Source organism: Ctenopharyngodon idella, chromosome 4 (assembly GCF_019924925.1).
Source record: "Ctenopharyngodon idella isolate HZGC_01 chromosome 4, HZGC01, whole genome shotgun sequence".
NCBI lineage: Eukaryota > Metazoa > Chordata > Actinopteri > Cypriniformes > Xenocyprididae > Ctenopharyngodon > Ctenopharyngodon idella.
The window spans coordinates 26,511,259-26,529,032 of record NC_067223.1 but is presented as its reverse complement, the minus strand read 5'-3'; the positions used below and the strand labels follow the sequence as shown (position 1 = coordinate 26,529,032).

General features: G+C 40.6%; 1 protein-coding gene across 1 annotated transcript in view; it reads right to left on the bottom strand.

Annotated features, from left to right (window-relative positions):
• The window catches only part of LOC127511462 (uncharacterized), a 51,938-nt gene extending 38,928 nt beyond the window's left edge, over window positions 1-13,010 (bottom strand). The window contains exons 1-5 of the mRNA XM_051892276.1: window positions 12,364-13,010; window positions 10,827-10,922; window positions 10,507-10,740; window positions 1,797-1,959; window positions 1,613-1,660 (exon numbers count right to left, since the gene is read on the bottom strand). Of these exons, the coding sequence (XP_051748236.1) occupies window positions 1,613-1,660; window positions 1,797-1,959; window positions 10,507-10,740; window positions 10,827-10,922; window positions 12,364-12,936 (1,114 nt within the window). The 5' untranslated portion in view covers window positions 12,937-13,010. The remainder of the gene's footprint in view (window positions 1-1,612; window positions 1,661-1,796; window positions 1,960-10,506; window positions 10,741-10,826; window positions 10,923-12,363) is intronic.
• Between the last annotated feature and the right edge of the window lie 4,764 nt (window positions 13,011-17,774).

The following is a 17,774-nucleotide window of genomic DNA, read 5'->3' as shown; positions in this document are numbered from 1 at the left end:
AGGCTAATACTCAGTGTTAATGAAATAAACTCAGTGTATTGCTCAAAACAACAGTCAGGACTGCTGCTCTGCACTTCACTACAATGTAAATACATTCTCTCTGCGCTGTGCTGAGCATTGTGCAGTTTTGGCACACAGATTTCAAAAGTTGGTCAGCTAAATAAAACAGATGGTGTGTCAAATAGGTAGGCTAGGGGTAGTTGTGACAGCCGGTGTAATGTAAATTAATATTTAATATGATAAACTAATTTCACGCCACACAAATGTATGTGTATGCAGAAAAAAAGTGTCGAGCCATTCATTAGTCTGGTTGTTTGATGAGAAAGATGAATTGTCCTTGCAGTGGACAAGTTAAGAATCTGTACAACTGTAGCAGATGACTATTATTCTGTTGCGCAGAACTGAGAAAGAACTGATGACAGCAGCTTGATCTTCACTGTAAATACATTCTCTCTGCGCTGTCCAGTGCGTCACACAGCTTCAGCACACAGATTTTGAGAGTTGGTCAGCTAAATGTACTATGTGTTCTGTGCTACGTCTGAACTGATTGCACTGTATTTAATGTATCCTCTTTTTTTATTGTAAACTGTTTTAATATATTTTATATCAATTTTTATTCTCTACTTTTATTACTATTTCCTATTTTTATGAACTGATTGCACTGCATTTTCTTAACTGTTTTAATACATTTTATATCATTATTTAAATTCTTATGTATTTGTTTCCTTTCTATGTAAAGCACTTTGAATTACCATTGTGTATGAAATGTGCTATATAAATAAACTTGCCTTGCCTAAATAAAACAGCGGTGTGCCAAATAGGTAGGCTAGGGGTAGTTGTGAGAGCAGATGCCATGTAAATTAATATTTAATACGATAAATTAGTATTTCACGGCACCGAATTTATGTGTACACAGAAGAAAGCTCTGTCTAGGCTCTGCCCTGGCACGGTTGTGTCAAGCCATTTATTAGTCTGGCTGTTTGATGAGAAAGAGATTAAATGTAGTTGCAATAAACTCTGTAATAATCCAAACAAATGTATCAGAGACTATTCTGTTGTGCAGAGCTAAATAAGAAATGAAGCACAGCTTGATCTTTGGTTGACCAATCAGCGGAAAGGAGCGTTTTAATCCCACCCATGTAGAGATTGAATATTCAAGCTCTTTATCCATTTTGGTTTTATTGTTTTTCCATTTGGCGGATTAGAACAAAGTGTGATGAAAATAAAAATATAAAAAAATGACACAAGATTTGTTTATTTATGTTCATGGGTCGAATATGTGATAAATGAACGGATTCTTTGTTTTTCCATTTCAAAGAAAAAAACAAGAAAACAAATTATCCGCAGGTACACGGACCTAGAAGGCATTTACTGTACATTCAGTTTACCATTAATTATTGGCTTATTTCTGCTTATTTATCCTTCAAATGTTTGATAAATTGTAAATAATGCTCGTAAGCCCTTAATATATCTTCAGTTCATTATTAACTACAAGTGTGTTAATGCTTAACTACTGCATAATTATGGACCCTTAATTGTTTCTCAGTGTTGAGTAGAACATGAACATGAACACACTCAGTGAGTTTTTCTGCTTGTTTTCTTAGTGACTTACATTGTAGGAAGTTGTTCCAGGTCCTGGGAACAATGTTGGTGAAAGTGACTGTGGAAATCAACAGACATGAAGAGTGTGATTATCATGTCAAGAGAAAATGATCCCTGCATCCATTCCTAAGACATTTCCAATATGATGATCTACATGATCATTTCTGAGAGCAGATGAATCTCCAGGACTTTACCTCTGTCAGAGATCTTGAGCTTGAGCTCCTCTTTGCAGAAATCCTCCAGTTTGTCTCTCAGCTGAAGGACAGATTCTCTCAAGACATCAAAAGAGGAGAGAGAACCGAAGGGATCATCATTTACATCTGTAGATCCAGGAGGAGCTGAGAGGGACTGGAAACTCTACAGAAAACAGAAATCAAAGGTCATAACCTCCATACTTCAGACAATATCCTGCACTACTGTCAGATTTGAGCAGCTCTTGTTGATCTTTAGTAACTCTCCTCAATCCAGCACTTGTCATATTCATTGTATGACATTAGAGCTACGAATTCTAGCATTTGCCATTTACATTATTTACATTTACATTGCCAATACACTGATGCTCCAGAAGGAAACATGATGCATTAAGAGCTGGGGGATGAAAACTTTTGAAAAGGATGAAGATGTCTAAATTTTTCTTATTTTGTTTAAATATCTTTTTTTTTTTTTTTTCATTTAGTACTGCCCTTTGGAAGCAACAGAAGATACTTCCATATGTTCCGGAAGACAAATTAAGAACAATTTACCTTGATCTTCAAATTCAAAAAGTTTTCACCCCCAGGTCTTAATGCATTGGGTTTCCTTCTGGAGCATCAGTGAATGTTTGAACCTTTTTTAATAGTTGTGTTTGAGTCCCTCAGTTGTCCTCAGTGTGAAAAGATGGATCTTAAAATCATACAGTCACTGCTGGAAAGGGTTCAAATATGCAGAAGATGCTGGAAAACCAAAGAATGTGCAAGATTTTTCTGAAGAACACATGCAGGGCAGTTTAACTGATCAGGACAGACACACAGTATTAAGAATCAAGGGTACATAAACTTTTGAATGGGTAACTTTCTATAAATTCAGCTATTTTCTTGTCTTGTGGACTATATGTAAAATATCTTATTCAGGATGAGAAACTGGATGAGAAAATAATCGATATTACAAAAATAAAACAAAGCAAATGTAACAAAATTTGACATTAAAAAGTGTAAAAGTCACTTGTTTTTCTAAAGAAACACTGTCAAACAGCAACACCCGCAGGTAAAGTTACAGCGGGGAGTCCGCGTCTCTGTGCCTCCCTTCAGCTCATAAAATAAAGCAGAGCCTCTATAGCAGTGGTTCTCAACCGGTGGGGCGTAGGAGTACCGGAGTAGGCTACAGGATGGGAGGAAAAAAAACCTAAAAAAAAAAAAAAATTAGCAAATTTTTTTTATCACTAAAGTACTGTCATAAAAAGTTATAGTTTTGTATATACATAACTCCTGAATAAAATTAAAATGTGTTTGGACTGATTTAAAAAAAAAAAGTTTTGAACAAATTTGATTGGTTTGTCGATAGTGAGCGCAAATGCAGGTGATAAGCAGTTTTATTAAGCGAGTCATTGAGTCGTTCATTCACGATTCGTTCAAACGGCCGATTCATCAAGAATGAGACAGATGTTTGTGAATGGGTCATTGAATCTTTGACTCAAACGATTTGTTCAAAACACTGAATCATTCAAAACACAATTGAGTGTTGCTGTGAGATGCGCTATGTTGTGATCTTTGTTTGGATTCACCGGATCTATTTTCGCTGCTAAAATAGACCAAAACAGTCATTATTTCGTCTAAAATGTAAGTGACTTAATATTATTAACTTGTTTGTTGAACCGTCATATCAGTGTCACATTTTCAATCGCGAGGTGATGGTAAATTAAGTGATGGTCAACTGTCAGCTCTCTTGGTCGTCAGGTCGTGTGATGTATGTTGCTGGACTGTATTCAAATGTTATAAATATAAAAACACCACATTTTGAAATTTAACTGCAGTATGTCAATTTAGTTTATTTGTGTGTGCTGCGCTCATAGACTTTAGAAAACGGCGCTCATTTGTTTGATTTCTCCTCGAGAAGCTGCGCAAGCCTCAAAAGTTTAAGGTCCTTGCACCCTGACTGAGTCCGAAACTGTCGTATTCGTTTTTCATATTCGTCATTTGGTGGCTCTCAATTGTCAAAAACACCCCTCAAAATATTTGCTACGGATGCGAAAAATGCAGAAAATCGAACCATCCGAATTAATTCTTATGACGGATGGAAGTTTCAGAGGCTGCAAACGTATGAAACGTGAGGTCTTATTTAGTTTTATATATGTATAAAACTGGGGCCCCAACTGCAATGAACCAGCTTTGGGGGGGCCCAGCTTGCAAAAGGTTGAGAACCCCTGCTCTATAGCTTGCAGTGGGTTTAGTGGGGGGTAATTGAGAATGAATGGGGGAAAGTCACGTGAGAGGAGGCAATGCCTCAACTGCGCTATGATTGGATATGATCGGTCATGATTGGACATGATTGGTTCGTGTGATAAATCCCGCCTCTTGTTTTCATGCACGTTCTCGTCGGTCTGAACAAAGACAGTAATGGCGTTAATGGGAAGACTATTTAAAAAGTAAGTAAACAACTGTCATTTACATATCACCGCTTTGTGTCATGTCAAAATCAAACTCGAAATGGCCTGAAAACAGTGAAAACAGCAATCAGCGTGGTGAAATTAAAGGTACATCTTTGTGTCTGTCTGTGAGTGAGTGACCAGTTGTCACGATCACCAGTGAAAGTGCCCGTCATTGCCACCAGAGGGCACTCCACCCTGGACTACACACATCATTTGGACTGGTGATTTCCCATCTACCCTCATATCTTGGACTGATCACCCTGCACCTGCTACCCATTATACAATCACTCACTCTCACATAAAGGACACTTGCACCCACCCCTGGATTCCGTATTCTTGTGGTTGACCTTGGACTGTTACTCGTTTCTGATTCTCTGCTGCCTGCCTTGACCCTTGCCTGTTCCTGGATTGTGTATGTTTGCTGCCTGCCCTGATCTCTGCCTACCTTGGGACTCTGACTGTTTGCTGCCTACCCAGATCACTGCCTGTCACTGTTTCTGCCACTGGCTCATCCTTGCTATTATCGTGTCTGTGAACTTAACTTCAGTAAAAGGATCCTCACTCCGTTGACCCAATCCTTACACCAGTGTGTACAAGCTTGATGACTGCTGAAAATAAATTGACTATTAAAAAGAAAAGCTGAATATTAGTTAATAATAATATAAATAATATATATTGTTTAAATTGTTACTGCCTTTATTTATTATTTTGGAATAAATGTTAAAATGAGTAAAAACACTAACTTGATGAGATTTACACTTGGTTTCTGTCAGGACCAGTATCGTCAAATATAATTTAATAATGCATAGAGTTTGTATTGGCGGTATGGTTCTGTTCTGGGCAAGAACTCCCTGCGCATCCATGCAGCCTAGCATGGATAAGAGCAGGGAGAGCAGCAATAAACCCCCTAGGGTAAACAGAACAGACCAACATATGCAGCCAATCCTGATTGAAGAGAGGAGGAGCTGGGGATGGAAGAGGGTAATTTGCTCCTGAGAAATGCAATAGCTACTGATAATACTGAGGAGCTTAGGACTGAGGATGCCGTAATAGGCGTCTTATTCCTATAGGTAGACCTAAGTCACCTGGGAGTCAGCTGATGCGAGCTTGACTGACGTGACCTGCCAGAACTGACGCTAACGCTGGATTTTAATAAATAGAACATTACATTATAAAATAACAAAATAGAATTGTATTTGGTCTTTCTTTTTATGTAATGTTAACTTAAAATTCTTTAACAGGGACATAAATGAGGACTTTGACTTTTTAAAACACCACCTCACACCACTGATTATAATATATATATATATATATATATACAGTATATGTATATATGTATTCAAAACATCATCTACAGCTCAACCTGTCTTCCCTGCCAATCCGACTCTAAAACATGATTTCAGCATCCAGCTAAGTACATCCTCAATTACCCCATCAAATTCGGCCAGAAATCTTAGAGTAATCCTTGATGACCAACTGCCCTTTCAAAGACCACATTGCAAAGACAGCTTGGTCATGCAGATTTGCACTTTACAACATCAGAAAAATCAGGCCCTTCCTAACAGAACATGCAACACAACTTCTGGTCCAGTCCCTAGTCATTTCTAGGCTTGATTACTGCAATGTTCTTCTGGCTGGACTGCCATCATGCACAATCAAGCCTCTACAAATGATTCAGAACGCTGCAGCATGTCTCATCTTTAACGAGCCCAAAAGAGCCCACGTCACACCTCTCTTCATCCCTCTGCACTGGCTACCACTTGCTGCTCGCATCAAATTCAAGGCGTTGACGTTTGCTTACAGATCTACCACAGGCTCAGCACCCTCCTACTTCCACTCACTCTTATGAGTCTACACTCCTACCAGAAGCCTACGCTCACTAAAGGAGCGAGGGCTCGTGGTACCATCACAGAGAGGCACAAAATCACTCTCCAGAACATTCTCGTTCACTGTTCCTTGCTGGTGGAACGATCTTCCTGCCTCCATCCGGAATGCAGAATCCCTGGCAATATACAAAAGACAGCTGAAAACTCATCTCTTTCGTGAGCACTTAACAAAAAAAAAAAAAACTTCTTATTCCTATTCTTTCACTTCCTCTAATCCTTCTCTATTGTAGTTGATACTCTGAGCACTGCCTTAAACTTGTATTGTGAGCACTTCTTGTGTCTACTTGCCTCGTCATGATGACTCGCTTGTTGTATTCCTCACTTGTAAGTCGCTTTGGATAAAAGCGTCTGCCAAATGAGTAAATGTAAATGTAAATGTTCCCAAAAAGACTCATGGCTGTATTAGATCAAAAGGGTGCTTCTACTAAATACTGAGCAAAGGGTCTGAATACGTAGGACCATGTGATATTTCAGTTTTTCTTTTTTAATAAATCTGCAAAAATGTCAACAATTCTGTGTTTTTCTGTCAATATGGGGTGCTGTGTGTACATTAATGAGGAAAAAAATGAACTTATGATGATTTTAGCAAATGGCTGCAATATAACAAAGAGTGAAAAATTTAAGGGGGTCTGAATACTTTCCGTACCCACTGTATATTTGGAGGGAACTGAGTAGACGGGAGTTTCCCTTTCTCTCTTACCCTAAAATACCTTGCGAATTATTACAAGCTATAATTCTTTTATGTATTTTAAATATATTCAGCCTGTTCAAAAAAAAAAAAAATCTGGCTGCATTTAATTTGAGGATTAAATTAAATATTGAATACATTCAATTCTGAGGAATTTAAAAGAAAATAAAGGAGACCGTTCTGCCAACCCTGCTACCTAGTGTGCTTCAGGGCACAGTGGTTTCCAGTGTTCCTCCAAGAAAGAAGAGGGTTGTAGAGCAGTCAGTTCAGATGTTCCCTGCCGGCTCGCCGTTTCAGGGCACTGGTCTGACCGTTCATCCAAAGAAAGTGTCGCCACCCGTGCTCCCCCGCAGAAAGCTTGGGGACAGGGACACGTGACACAGCTAAAGTCTTTGTGGGGTAAGACAGATCTGCGGACTGTAATTATCACCAAGAAGGCTTCGAAGAAGTCCTGATGCCAGTGGCGAGGGACAGCCCCCTCCAGAGAGGGTCGGGTATTAAAATACTTGGTACCCATCCCTCTTTGGCGCCCTCAGGGGGCCGTTCTGCTAACCCTGCCCACCAGTGTGCTATAGGGCGCAGTGGTCTCCACCGACCCTCCGAGGAGGGCCGGTCATCACTTGATTCGGCTGTTCCTTGCTGGTTTGCCGCTTCAGGCCGCCGAGTTAAGTGCTCAAAAAAACACCAGAGGCCAGTCTCAAGAGACTGGTTCCCTTAGTAAATTTTCTGGCAGAATGGAAACTTCACCCAAATGTTTCAAAATGGGTGCTGCTCACAATAGAAAAGGGTTACAAATTCGGGTCTCGCCCGCCCCAGTTTATCAGGGTCCTTCCCACAGTGGTGGCCCCCGAGCAGTCTCTGGTAATGGAACAGGAGGTTATGACGCTCTTGCAAAAAGGAGCTATAGAAGGGGTTCTCCTCCCAGCAAGCTGTCAGGGTTTTACAACCAGTGCTTCATTGTTCCAAAGAAGGATGGAAGGTTATCCCACAGATCAGGTCCGAGGACTGGTTTGTTGTGATAGACCTGAAAGATGCTTACTTTCATGTATCTATCCATCCTCAACACAGGAAGTTCCTCAGGTTTGCTTTCGGGGGTGAAGCTTACCTGTTACAGGCTTCTTCCCTTCGGCCTTATCACCCCGCACATTTACGAAGTGCGTGGATGCAGCTCTGGCTCCACTGAGACTCCAGGGCATCCGCGTACTGAACTATATCGACAACTGGCTGATTATAGCTCAAACAGAACATCTGGCAGTTTAACATCGAGATGTTGTTCTGTCACACATGAAGAGGCTTGTGCTGAGGCTCAATGCCAAGAAAAGTGTGCTGGTTCTGGCTCAAATGACCAACTACTTAGGGGTAGTTTGGGACTCCACCACGATGCAGGCACATCTGTCTCCTGCTTGTGTGAGTTCCATTCTCAATGCCGTGAATGGGGTGAAACTAGGCCAGTCACTCACTGTAAAACAGTTTCAAAGACTGTTAGGTCTCATGGCAGCTGCGTCCAACGGGATACCTTTTGGCCTGCTGCACATGAGACTCTTGCAGTGGTGGCTCAGGACCAAGGGGTTTTCTCCGAGGGGAAATCCTTTTCGCATGATCAAAGTCACGCGGCGATGCCTTCGTGCTCTGGTCGTGTGGAAAAAGTCTTGGTTCCTGTCCCAAGTACCTGTGTTGGTGGTTCCTTGTCATCGCGTAATGCTTACGATGGATGCTTCCCTCACGGGCTGGGGGGGCGATCATGAGTGGTCGCTCAGCTCAGGGTCTCTGGGAGGACCATCAGAGTTCCTGGCACATAAATCGGCTGGAAATGATGGCGGTATTTCTTGCAGTAAAATACTTCCTCCCAGACCTGAGGGCCCATCACATGTTGGTCTGCACGGACAACATATCAGTGGTCTCATATCAACCATCAGAGGGGTCTGTGGTCTCGCCAACTATGCAATTGGCCCGTTGGATCCTCCTGTGGGCCCATGGGAAGCTCCTCTCACTGAGAGCAGCTTACATCCCAGGGCATCAAAATGTGGGAGCAGACGCCCTGTCGAGGCAGGGACCGAGGCCCGGGGAATGGAGACTCCACCCTGACTCCACCCCATTTTCCTGTTCGCTCTGCTCCCGGGAGTTCTGGAGAAAGTACGCCAGGAAGTGGTCAGTCTAATATTGATAGGCCTGTACTGGCCAACCAAAATTTGGTTCTCAGACCTAGTGTCACTTCTAGACGGCTCCCTGATGGAGTTTCCTCTCAGGCAGGACCTCCTGTCTCAAGTGGGCGGCATGATAATTCATCCACGCCCAGAACTACGGAGACTGTGGGCCTGGCCTCTGAGGGGGCCAGGCTCATAGATGCTGGTCTCCCAACTGAGGTTGTGGAGACCATACTCCACTCCAGAGCTCCCTCCACGAGGAAGTTGTATGCATATAAATGAAAACTGTTCTCTACTTGGTGTAGACAAAGCAATGTGGACCCTGTCCACTCTTCTATTAGCCTTGTGCTTCAATTTCTCCAAGACAAGTTCTTGGATGGTTTTATCCCCTTCAACCTTGAAGGTTTATCTTGCAGCCATTTCGGCCATGCTCCTCTGGGGGATTCCTCGGTAGGTCGAGACCCCCCTTTTTTATACGCTTCCTCCGTGGTACTCTGAGGATGAGGCCTTCAGTATGTACAAGGACTCCGGCCTGGGACTTGGCCGTGGTATTAGAAGGGTTAGCTGAGGCTCCCTTCGAACCACTAGAGGAAGTTTCAGAGAAACTCCTCACCCTAAAGACCATATTTCTACTGGCTATTTAATCTCTTAAAGAATAGGAGATCTTCAAGCACTTTCAGTTGCTCCTTTGTGTTTGGAATTCGCACCTGGAATGGTCAAAGCGTTCCTAGGCTTCCTATGTGCCTAGGTCCCCACCAACGTCCCGGGTCCCATCATACTTCAGGCCTTCTATCCTCCTACATTTACAACTTCGGATCAGGAGAAACTCAATCTCCTCTGCCCAGTGACGGCTTTAGATGCATATGTTCACAGAGCTGCCCTGTGGTGTAAAACAGATCAATTGTTTGTGTGTTACGGGTCACCTAAGAAAGGAGGCCAGCATCTAAGCAGAGAATGATCAAGTGGGTCGTCGAGGCTATCTCACTTGCTTATGAGGCGGCCGGAGAGCCATCTCCATTAGCTGTCCGTGTCCACTCTGTCAGGAGTATCCATTAATGACATATGTGATTCAGCTGGATGGTCATCCCAGCACACATTTATTAGGTTTTACAACCTGGACGTAGGCTCCACTCCGGGGTCCTTAGTTCTGTCTACAAGATAACAGACAGGTACTTGGTTCTACTGTGTAGTTTGGACAGCGTTCCCATAACGTCATATGACATAGCGTCGACAGTTCCCATGAAAGGGAACGTCTCAGGTTACTTGTGTAACCCTGGTTCCCTGAATAGGGAACGAGACGCTACGTTGCGTTGCCGTACCCCCCACATACCTGTGAGCGTCTTGCTTCAGCCATAATCCAGAAGCTAGCGTTCTTTGTTCTGGGTATGCTTTATAGTTTCCTGGTCACCCGCCTCTGACGTTTTGTCTCATCATTGGTTAGATACAAGAGTGCTTCACGACGCAATCACACAGAAGGTTCCCATAAAGTCATATGACTGTAGCGTCTCGTTCCATATTCAGGGAACCAGGGTTACACAAGTAACCCAAGACAATCTCTGTTACCTGCAGGAAATGGATGTGATCCTGTGTGTGTGAAAGCTGCTCCAGCTCAGCGTTTCTCCTCCTCAGATCATTGATCTCCTGCTCCAGTCGCTCCAGTCGTCCTTCAGCTCGACTTACTGCAGTCTTTTCCTGATCTCTGATCCGCTGTGTGGCCTCAGAGCGGCTTCTCTCAATGGAGCGGATGAGCTCAGTGAAGATCCTTTCACTGTCCTCCACTGCTGTCTGTGCAGAGCTCTGTTAGGACACACATCACAATCACACAGTGGCTTCAGTAAGTCCTGACTGAGACTTCTAAAACTTCTCTTCTTCTCCAGACTCACCTTATGAGACTCTACAGCCTCTCTCAGCTGCTGAAGATCTTTCTCTCTCTGCTGGATCCTCTGCTGGAACGACTTCTGCATCTCCTTCAGCTGGTTCTGGAGCACAAACCAAGAACAGAGATGTCACATTATACTATTGTCACTATATCTGTCAGGGTCCTGTCACTTCATTCTAGTTTATTCTTTGTTTTGTGACAGAGCCCTGAAGCTTCTGTATTGCCTTGTCTTTGTGTGAGAATGCAATCTCTTGTCTGTGTGCCTTGTTTCATGTTTGAAGCGTGGTGTTTATGCATGTTTTTATGTTGTCATGTTTTGTGCGAACACGTGGCTTATGAGTGTTCTCATTAGATGCGTTTGTGTCTTGTTTTGTTTGAGCAAATGGCTTGTGTTCACTGGCCATGAGCTCTTGTTTTTGTCATGTTTGATGTGAGCACATGGCTTGTCATATTTGTTTCCTTTTGCCACGTGCTCTCCTATCTATTGTCTTAACCCCTTTTTTTTACTTCATCTAGGATTTTATGCATTTTTTTAATTTTTTTTTTTTTTTGCAATTTCAGACCTCTCTATTTATTGGTGTATAAATAAGATTTTCTATGCATGATTGTTATAAATAAAATGGTTTGTTCAGTTCAATGGTGTTGTAATTCGGTCAAAAACAATATAACAGTAAATAAATATCGGTTCTGCATATCGGTTATCGGGCACATAAACACACAAATTATCGTTATTGGTATTGGTTCTAAAAAAATCAATATCGGTTGATCGCTAGTTCAAACTCCTGCACCTCATGAATTCACATGAAACACATGGTTGTCACGGTTGCTGGTTGCAGCACAAACAAATATAATCAGGATCTTAGACAAATTAATACAATTTACCTAGATCTTCAAATTAATGGATTATATGTAAAATTATATGTATATGTAAAATATCTTATTCAAGACAGTACTAAATAAAAAATAACATGCATTTTGTATTATCTCCCTTATCTTTTTTAAATTATTAACATTTTCACAGATTCTGCAAGTGGTTCACTTACTTTTTAATGCAACTATAAGTATCTTAAAAGTGAAACTGACACAGATGTAGAGCTTCACACTGACAGTGTTTCTGCTGCGTAACATATTTTCATCAAAAATTGATTTTGAAAACAGAACAGAAGCAAAAGCCTGAAGTGAGTTCATATGGACTGAGACAGATTTACTCAAAAGAAAAGCGTTGTTGCTGCTTTTAATTTGTGTTATTCTAGACAGAGATATATTTTGTCAAACAAGCAGTGAATATTTTCTATAATTTTATGTTGCTCCATCAAAGCCTGTTTTACAAAAGTTTATATTGATCAAAATGTTTACGGTGCCTTTCAATATATTTTCTGTTAAGTTCAATATGGAGCATAAATACACTCAGCAGTGAAAGTCCAGCAGCTACTGTTCACTTCTGCTGACGTCTGCAGTGTGAATGATGTTACCTGATCATATGGGTGACAATATATATAGTGTCAGCATTATTTCATCAGTGTCTAGTTTATAGTTCTTACCTGTTTCTCTGTCCTCTGTGCTGCAGCTGATACAGTGTCGTGGTTTTTATGTTCATCCATCGTACACAGCACACATATAAACTTCTGGTCAGTGCGGCAGAAAACCTCAAGGAGTTTATCATGTGTTTGGCAGATCATCTCCTGCAGTCGTCCAGTGGCTTCAGTCAGATTGTGTCTCTTTCTTTTAAAGAAACTCTCATGTTGTTCATGGTGATTCTGACAGTAAGACTCCAGACACACCAGACAGGACTTGACAGCTTTGTATTTTCTTTCAGTACAGACGTCACACTGCACATCTCCAGCTCCAGCGTAACAGTCAGCAGGAAGTTTTCTCTTCTTCAGTTTCTCCAGCACTTCAGCCAGCATGGTGTTTTCTGCTAAAGCAGGTCTTGGACTGATGGTCTGTTTGCACTGAGGGCATCTGTAGACTCTCATCTGATCCTCCTGATCCCAGCAGCCTGTAATACAGCTCTTACAGTAACTGTGTCCACAGGGAATGGTCACTGGATCCTTCAGGAGATCCAGACACACTGGACACTTGAACTCATCCTGAGAAATTCTGCCTTCTGTCATTTTACTGCATGAACACTGAGACACGAACACACAACTGCTCAACTTCACTTCAGTTTCAGTTTCTCTGAACTGAAAAGTTAACTGTTTCCTGGTTCTGAGTGACGTTTGAAAACATGTCTGCAAATCTGTAAAGCAGGTTCCGGTCCCACTTTATATTAGGTGGCCTTAACTACTATTTATTTACATAAAAAAATAAGTACAATGCTGTGCAGCCAAAATTATATACCACTTATCACTGTAAAGCTGCTTTGACACAATCTGCATTGTAAAAAGTACTATATAAATAAAGGTGACTTGATTTGACTTATTGTGTTTATATTGTATTGCAAAACACACTGCTATTGAGTTGGGATATGGGTAAGATTAAGGACAGGTTTGGTGGTATGGGAAGGTTTAAGGGTGGGTTAAGGTGTAAGAGAAGGGTCAACAGTGTAATTATAAATTTACAGAAATCAATTACAGTTGTAATTACATGCAGGTAATTACAATGTATAAATATGCATGTACACAACAAGTGCATTGTATCAAATTATTAATTTAAATGTAACTATATAGTAGTTAAGGCCACCTAATATAAAGTGGGACCCATGTTCCTTATTCCTGTTCCTGGAGAGCCTCATTCCTACTGAGTTCAGTTTTGACTGTGCTAAATATGAACAGCAAACAAAACAAATCTTGTGACAATATAGAAGTTTATTATAATGTATATGTTTCATTCTTTATTTTATTATTCATATAAGCATTATGTAAATTATTGCAGCAAAATGCATCCAATAAGAATTGGTAATAGCACTGCAGATGTTAGTCATCCAATTAGAGAAACAATGCAGCGGCGCTGACTCCGCCCCCGGAGCAATGCAGATTGAACGGAGATAGAATACAGTAGTGATGAAGCTTTGCGAAGCACCGAGGCTTTCCCCTCAACTGTTAAAAAAGGCTCCGGTATACTTCAAACGAAGTTCTTTTTCGTTCTTCGTTTAGGGGTAAAACGAAGTTCGAAATGCGTGACCAGTGATATACTGTAAACGAACATCTGACGCCGCCCACACTGCTGAGAGCAACGGTTAGATGAATACGTAAATATGTGCTGTGCACTTTCTTCTCAGTAACAACAAACACAACAAAAATGAGAAAACAACAAACATTTATTATAGAAAGCATAAAAAAAGCGTCTGATAACAACATGGGTATGTTAGCACGAGCTCTGCAAATTAGCACTCCAGTCACGTCACGTCTTCATATAGCACTTTATTCAATAGATTGCTTAAAATCAAGCAGCTTTACAGTATAAAACATGAAAAACAGTGTCAGTGCCTCATTTTTTTACAAGCACAACTTAATTTTGTACTATAAGCGGCTATCCAGTGTATTCATGTTTTCACCAGCGGAGATCTTAACTCGACGAACTTAAACACACGGAATGAGTCAAAGACTCATCCCGCGCGAGTGAAGGCGGAGCCTCGGCGCACGCCTCCTATTACGTTATCATCACGGACCAATGGTAGTACGAAGGTGTTTTGCAGCTGGAGCGAACTTTTCCTGAAAGTTTGCTTTGGCAAGCCGTTTCGAACTTCCAAAAAGAACACAAAACGAACTTCGTTTTGGCCTGATTTTGTTCGAAATGACGTCACATCAGTTCGTTCTTCGATTTCGTTTGAAGTATACCGTGGCCTTTACTCAAAGCTTTTCAAAAAAATTAGAAAAATGTAGTTAGATACTACTTATAGTACAATTGATCCCATAGTGTACTACAAGTGGTAACTAAATATAATTTTTAAATACAGAGATAGTATATTAAAAGCACATTTTAGTTCATATTTCATGGTGTTTCAAAATAGCACAGTTGAGTACACTTAGATGTTCTTAAGATTATCTTAAGAAGTACCAAAGAAGAATTTTAGTATTTTAAGTACAAAATAAGTGTGCGAAAATAGAGCACTTTAAGTACATTATTGAAATGTACTTTTTTCACCTGGGGTCACATGGTCTTGTTACAATTGACCAACTATTTATAGATAATAATTTTGCTTTGTTTGACCAACTTAAAGAAAAAACATTTCTTGCCTAATTCACACTTGTTCTGGTATTTTAAAGCTCAGAGCTTTGCCCGTAAACATTTTCCGGATTTCCCCTCCGCCCCTCCTAGTGGTGTCTTGGAGTGTATTTTGGACCAGCATAGACGTATAAGGGGGGCTATTTCAAATATTTACAGTACAATAAATAACAAACAAGCCCCATCTAGTAGGCCAAAATCTCTCTGGGAGGGGGACTTGAGTATTATTTTATAAAATGAAAAGCTCTTCATCTGTAGCAAACGGGGTCATGTGGTGTCATCAAGCTGAGAGGGGCAAAATGTTTTGCTCTTCCACTCACCACCACCATAAATGTAGGAATCATTTTCCCTTTGTTTTGGATATTGATATTGCTTTTAAGATAATGCCATATATGTTTAAACATAGAAATGCTTAAATGCTTCAAGAGTGGAAAATACCTAAAATACTTAAATGCTTGAATGCTATGAGTGTAAAGTACCTAATACTTAAATGCGTGAATGCTATATGAGTAAAAAGTACCTAAAATATGTAAGACTTGATTTTCCTGCTAGGACAAAAACTGAGATCAAGCACCCTGCAATAAAGCAATAAAACTCATCTGGAGAGAAGATCTCAAAGAAATAGCATAGGACAACGCCTTGCCCTCACACATCTACAGGATGCAACCTCCCCCCCAACACACACACACACACACACACACACACACACCCTCCTTCCTTTCCCCCTGACTCAAGTCACTGAAAGTTCTCCAAGAAGTATAATGTATCTGGTGTATCTATTGTTTATTCCTTTCATGTTTGGTATCATTTTAAATGTCTCAGTGCGTTTGGTAAAACGGTCTCAATTTCACAGCAGTCACTGGTATTATGAAGAAGATTGAAAACTAAGGAGAATTCTGTCCTCCTTTTGGGTGGTGTCACTTCTGAAAACCCACTCCTCTCCCCCCAAAACAGGTGTTGGTGTAATAAAAATTTACAATCCTTTTGTTCTGGTCTTGGTATATAAGGTAAAGTGCAAAGCAGTCAGGGGGGATCTTCTGTAGCCAGAAACCCCCATGCAGAGATGGACAAGTGTCTTCAAACACTAATCCACCACTGTGTGCATGTGCATTTCAATTGATGTTATGCATTTATTATTTCTGAATTGGCTTCTAATTGTCCAACTATGAAATTGACATGATACATTTTTACTTGACAAATAAAATGTTATATTTGATTTACTCTGGATTCTTCTGAAATCATTATGACCAGTAGATTATTGGAGTCCGTCATTTCCGTAAATCTGCGTCAGGACAGGTCAAGCCAGAGAGCCCCATGAAAGGAGCATATTGGCACATCATGGGACTTTTTGAGTTTGTCTGTCATTGAATTAGCAAGTTGCAGTATCGTGACTAAGAAAACTGTATTTTTGTATGAACAAGCATGTGGCGGTTCGACTCAAATGCATTAGTAAACTCTGCACCCTCTGACTAAGAATCATAAACTGGCGAATTTATGTCCGTGAGAACGCAGTCGGCCGATGTGAAATTCTCTAAGCGATGATGAGACCGTAATGAACGAATAACTGAAATTATGAGATATCCAGAATAATCAAAAATCTAAATTAATACATAACAAATGATTAATTTCCAATTGGGAACAAAACCTAAGAATAATAATCCTTTAAAATTGGAGTCAGATTAAACGAGTGAAATTAAGTGAACTTCACAGATGCGCTGAAAAGACGCGTTAACCTTCGTCCAGGCCGTCGGATTTCGTTTTTGGGCCGATGCGGGGTTCCCTACAATACTTAAATGCGTGAATGCTATATGAGTAGAAAGTACCTAAAATACTTAAATGCTTTAATGCTATATGAGTGGAAAATATAAAATAATTTACCTATAATAATGGCAGTGAAAAAAGCCCAGAGAAAATCCAGCAGCATCTCAAAACAAGTATATACCCAGGGGGATCACCAGGTAAAAGCTTGGGAGAGGAAGGCCTTAAGGGCAGAAACCTCAGTCCAGGAAACAGAGCCAGGGGAGATACTTTTGTGGTTACCAAGCCGAGATGGGCTGCAAAGAGGAGACTTTCAGGAGTCAGAAGTCAGCCTAGTAGTCATAAAATGGGCTCAAGAAATAGGAAGCCACTGTAAAGATTTCAAATTTCCAATTTCAAATGATTATTACTCTTAGATGGTGTTTCTAATTAGAAATTAATCATTGGGCATGTATTAATTTAGATATTTGATGGGTATCCTGTACTTTCAATTATTTCATTGCAAAACCTCAGAGGCAGTGGGCATTATGAGCACGGTGCATAGAAAGAGCTTTGGAAAAATAAAACTACACCATGAATGGAAAAAACCTGAAAAAATCTCAGGGTGAGATTCCAAATATGGAAAAAGTTAGGATATATAAGGATGACTTTCAAAATGCCAATGAGATCCTTCTTATTTTACCACTAGTAGAGGATGATCGAGATAGTGTTATCACCATGGCAGAACCTCAGCCCAGGTCTGCAGTTACAGAAATACACTTACGGATAATGATTAGACTTCATGAGGGCTTGATAGAACATACATCAGGAGGCATGGTTTTTGTGAATGGAAATCCATAGATGATTAAAGGACCAGGAATATCTGGATGTTTAGGGAAGATGCCTTTAAAGAAATAGAGAATGTAAGGTCCAGATTAGGTCCTCAAAAAGCAGGAACAGTATGAATTACTGAAGGTTATCAAAAAATGGAACAGTGTGGCACATGCAGTAATGACTGATTGTAGTTTCACAGACATGTGCAGAAGGA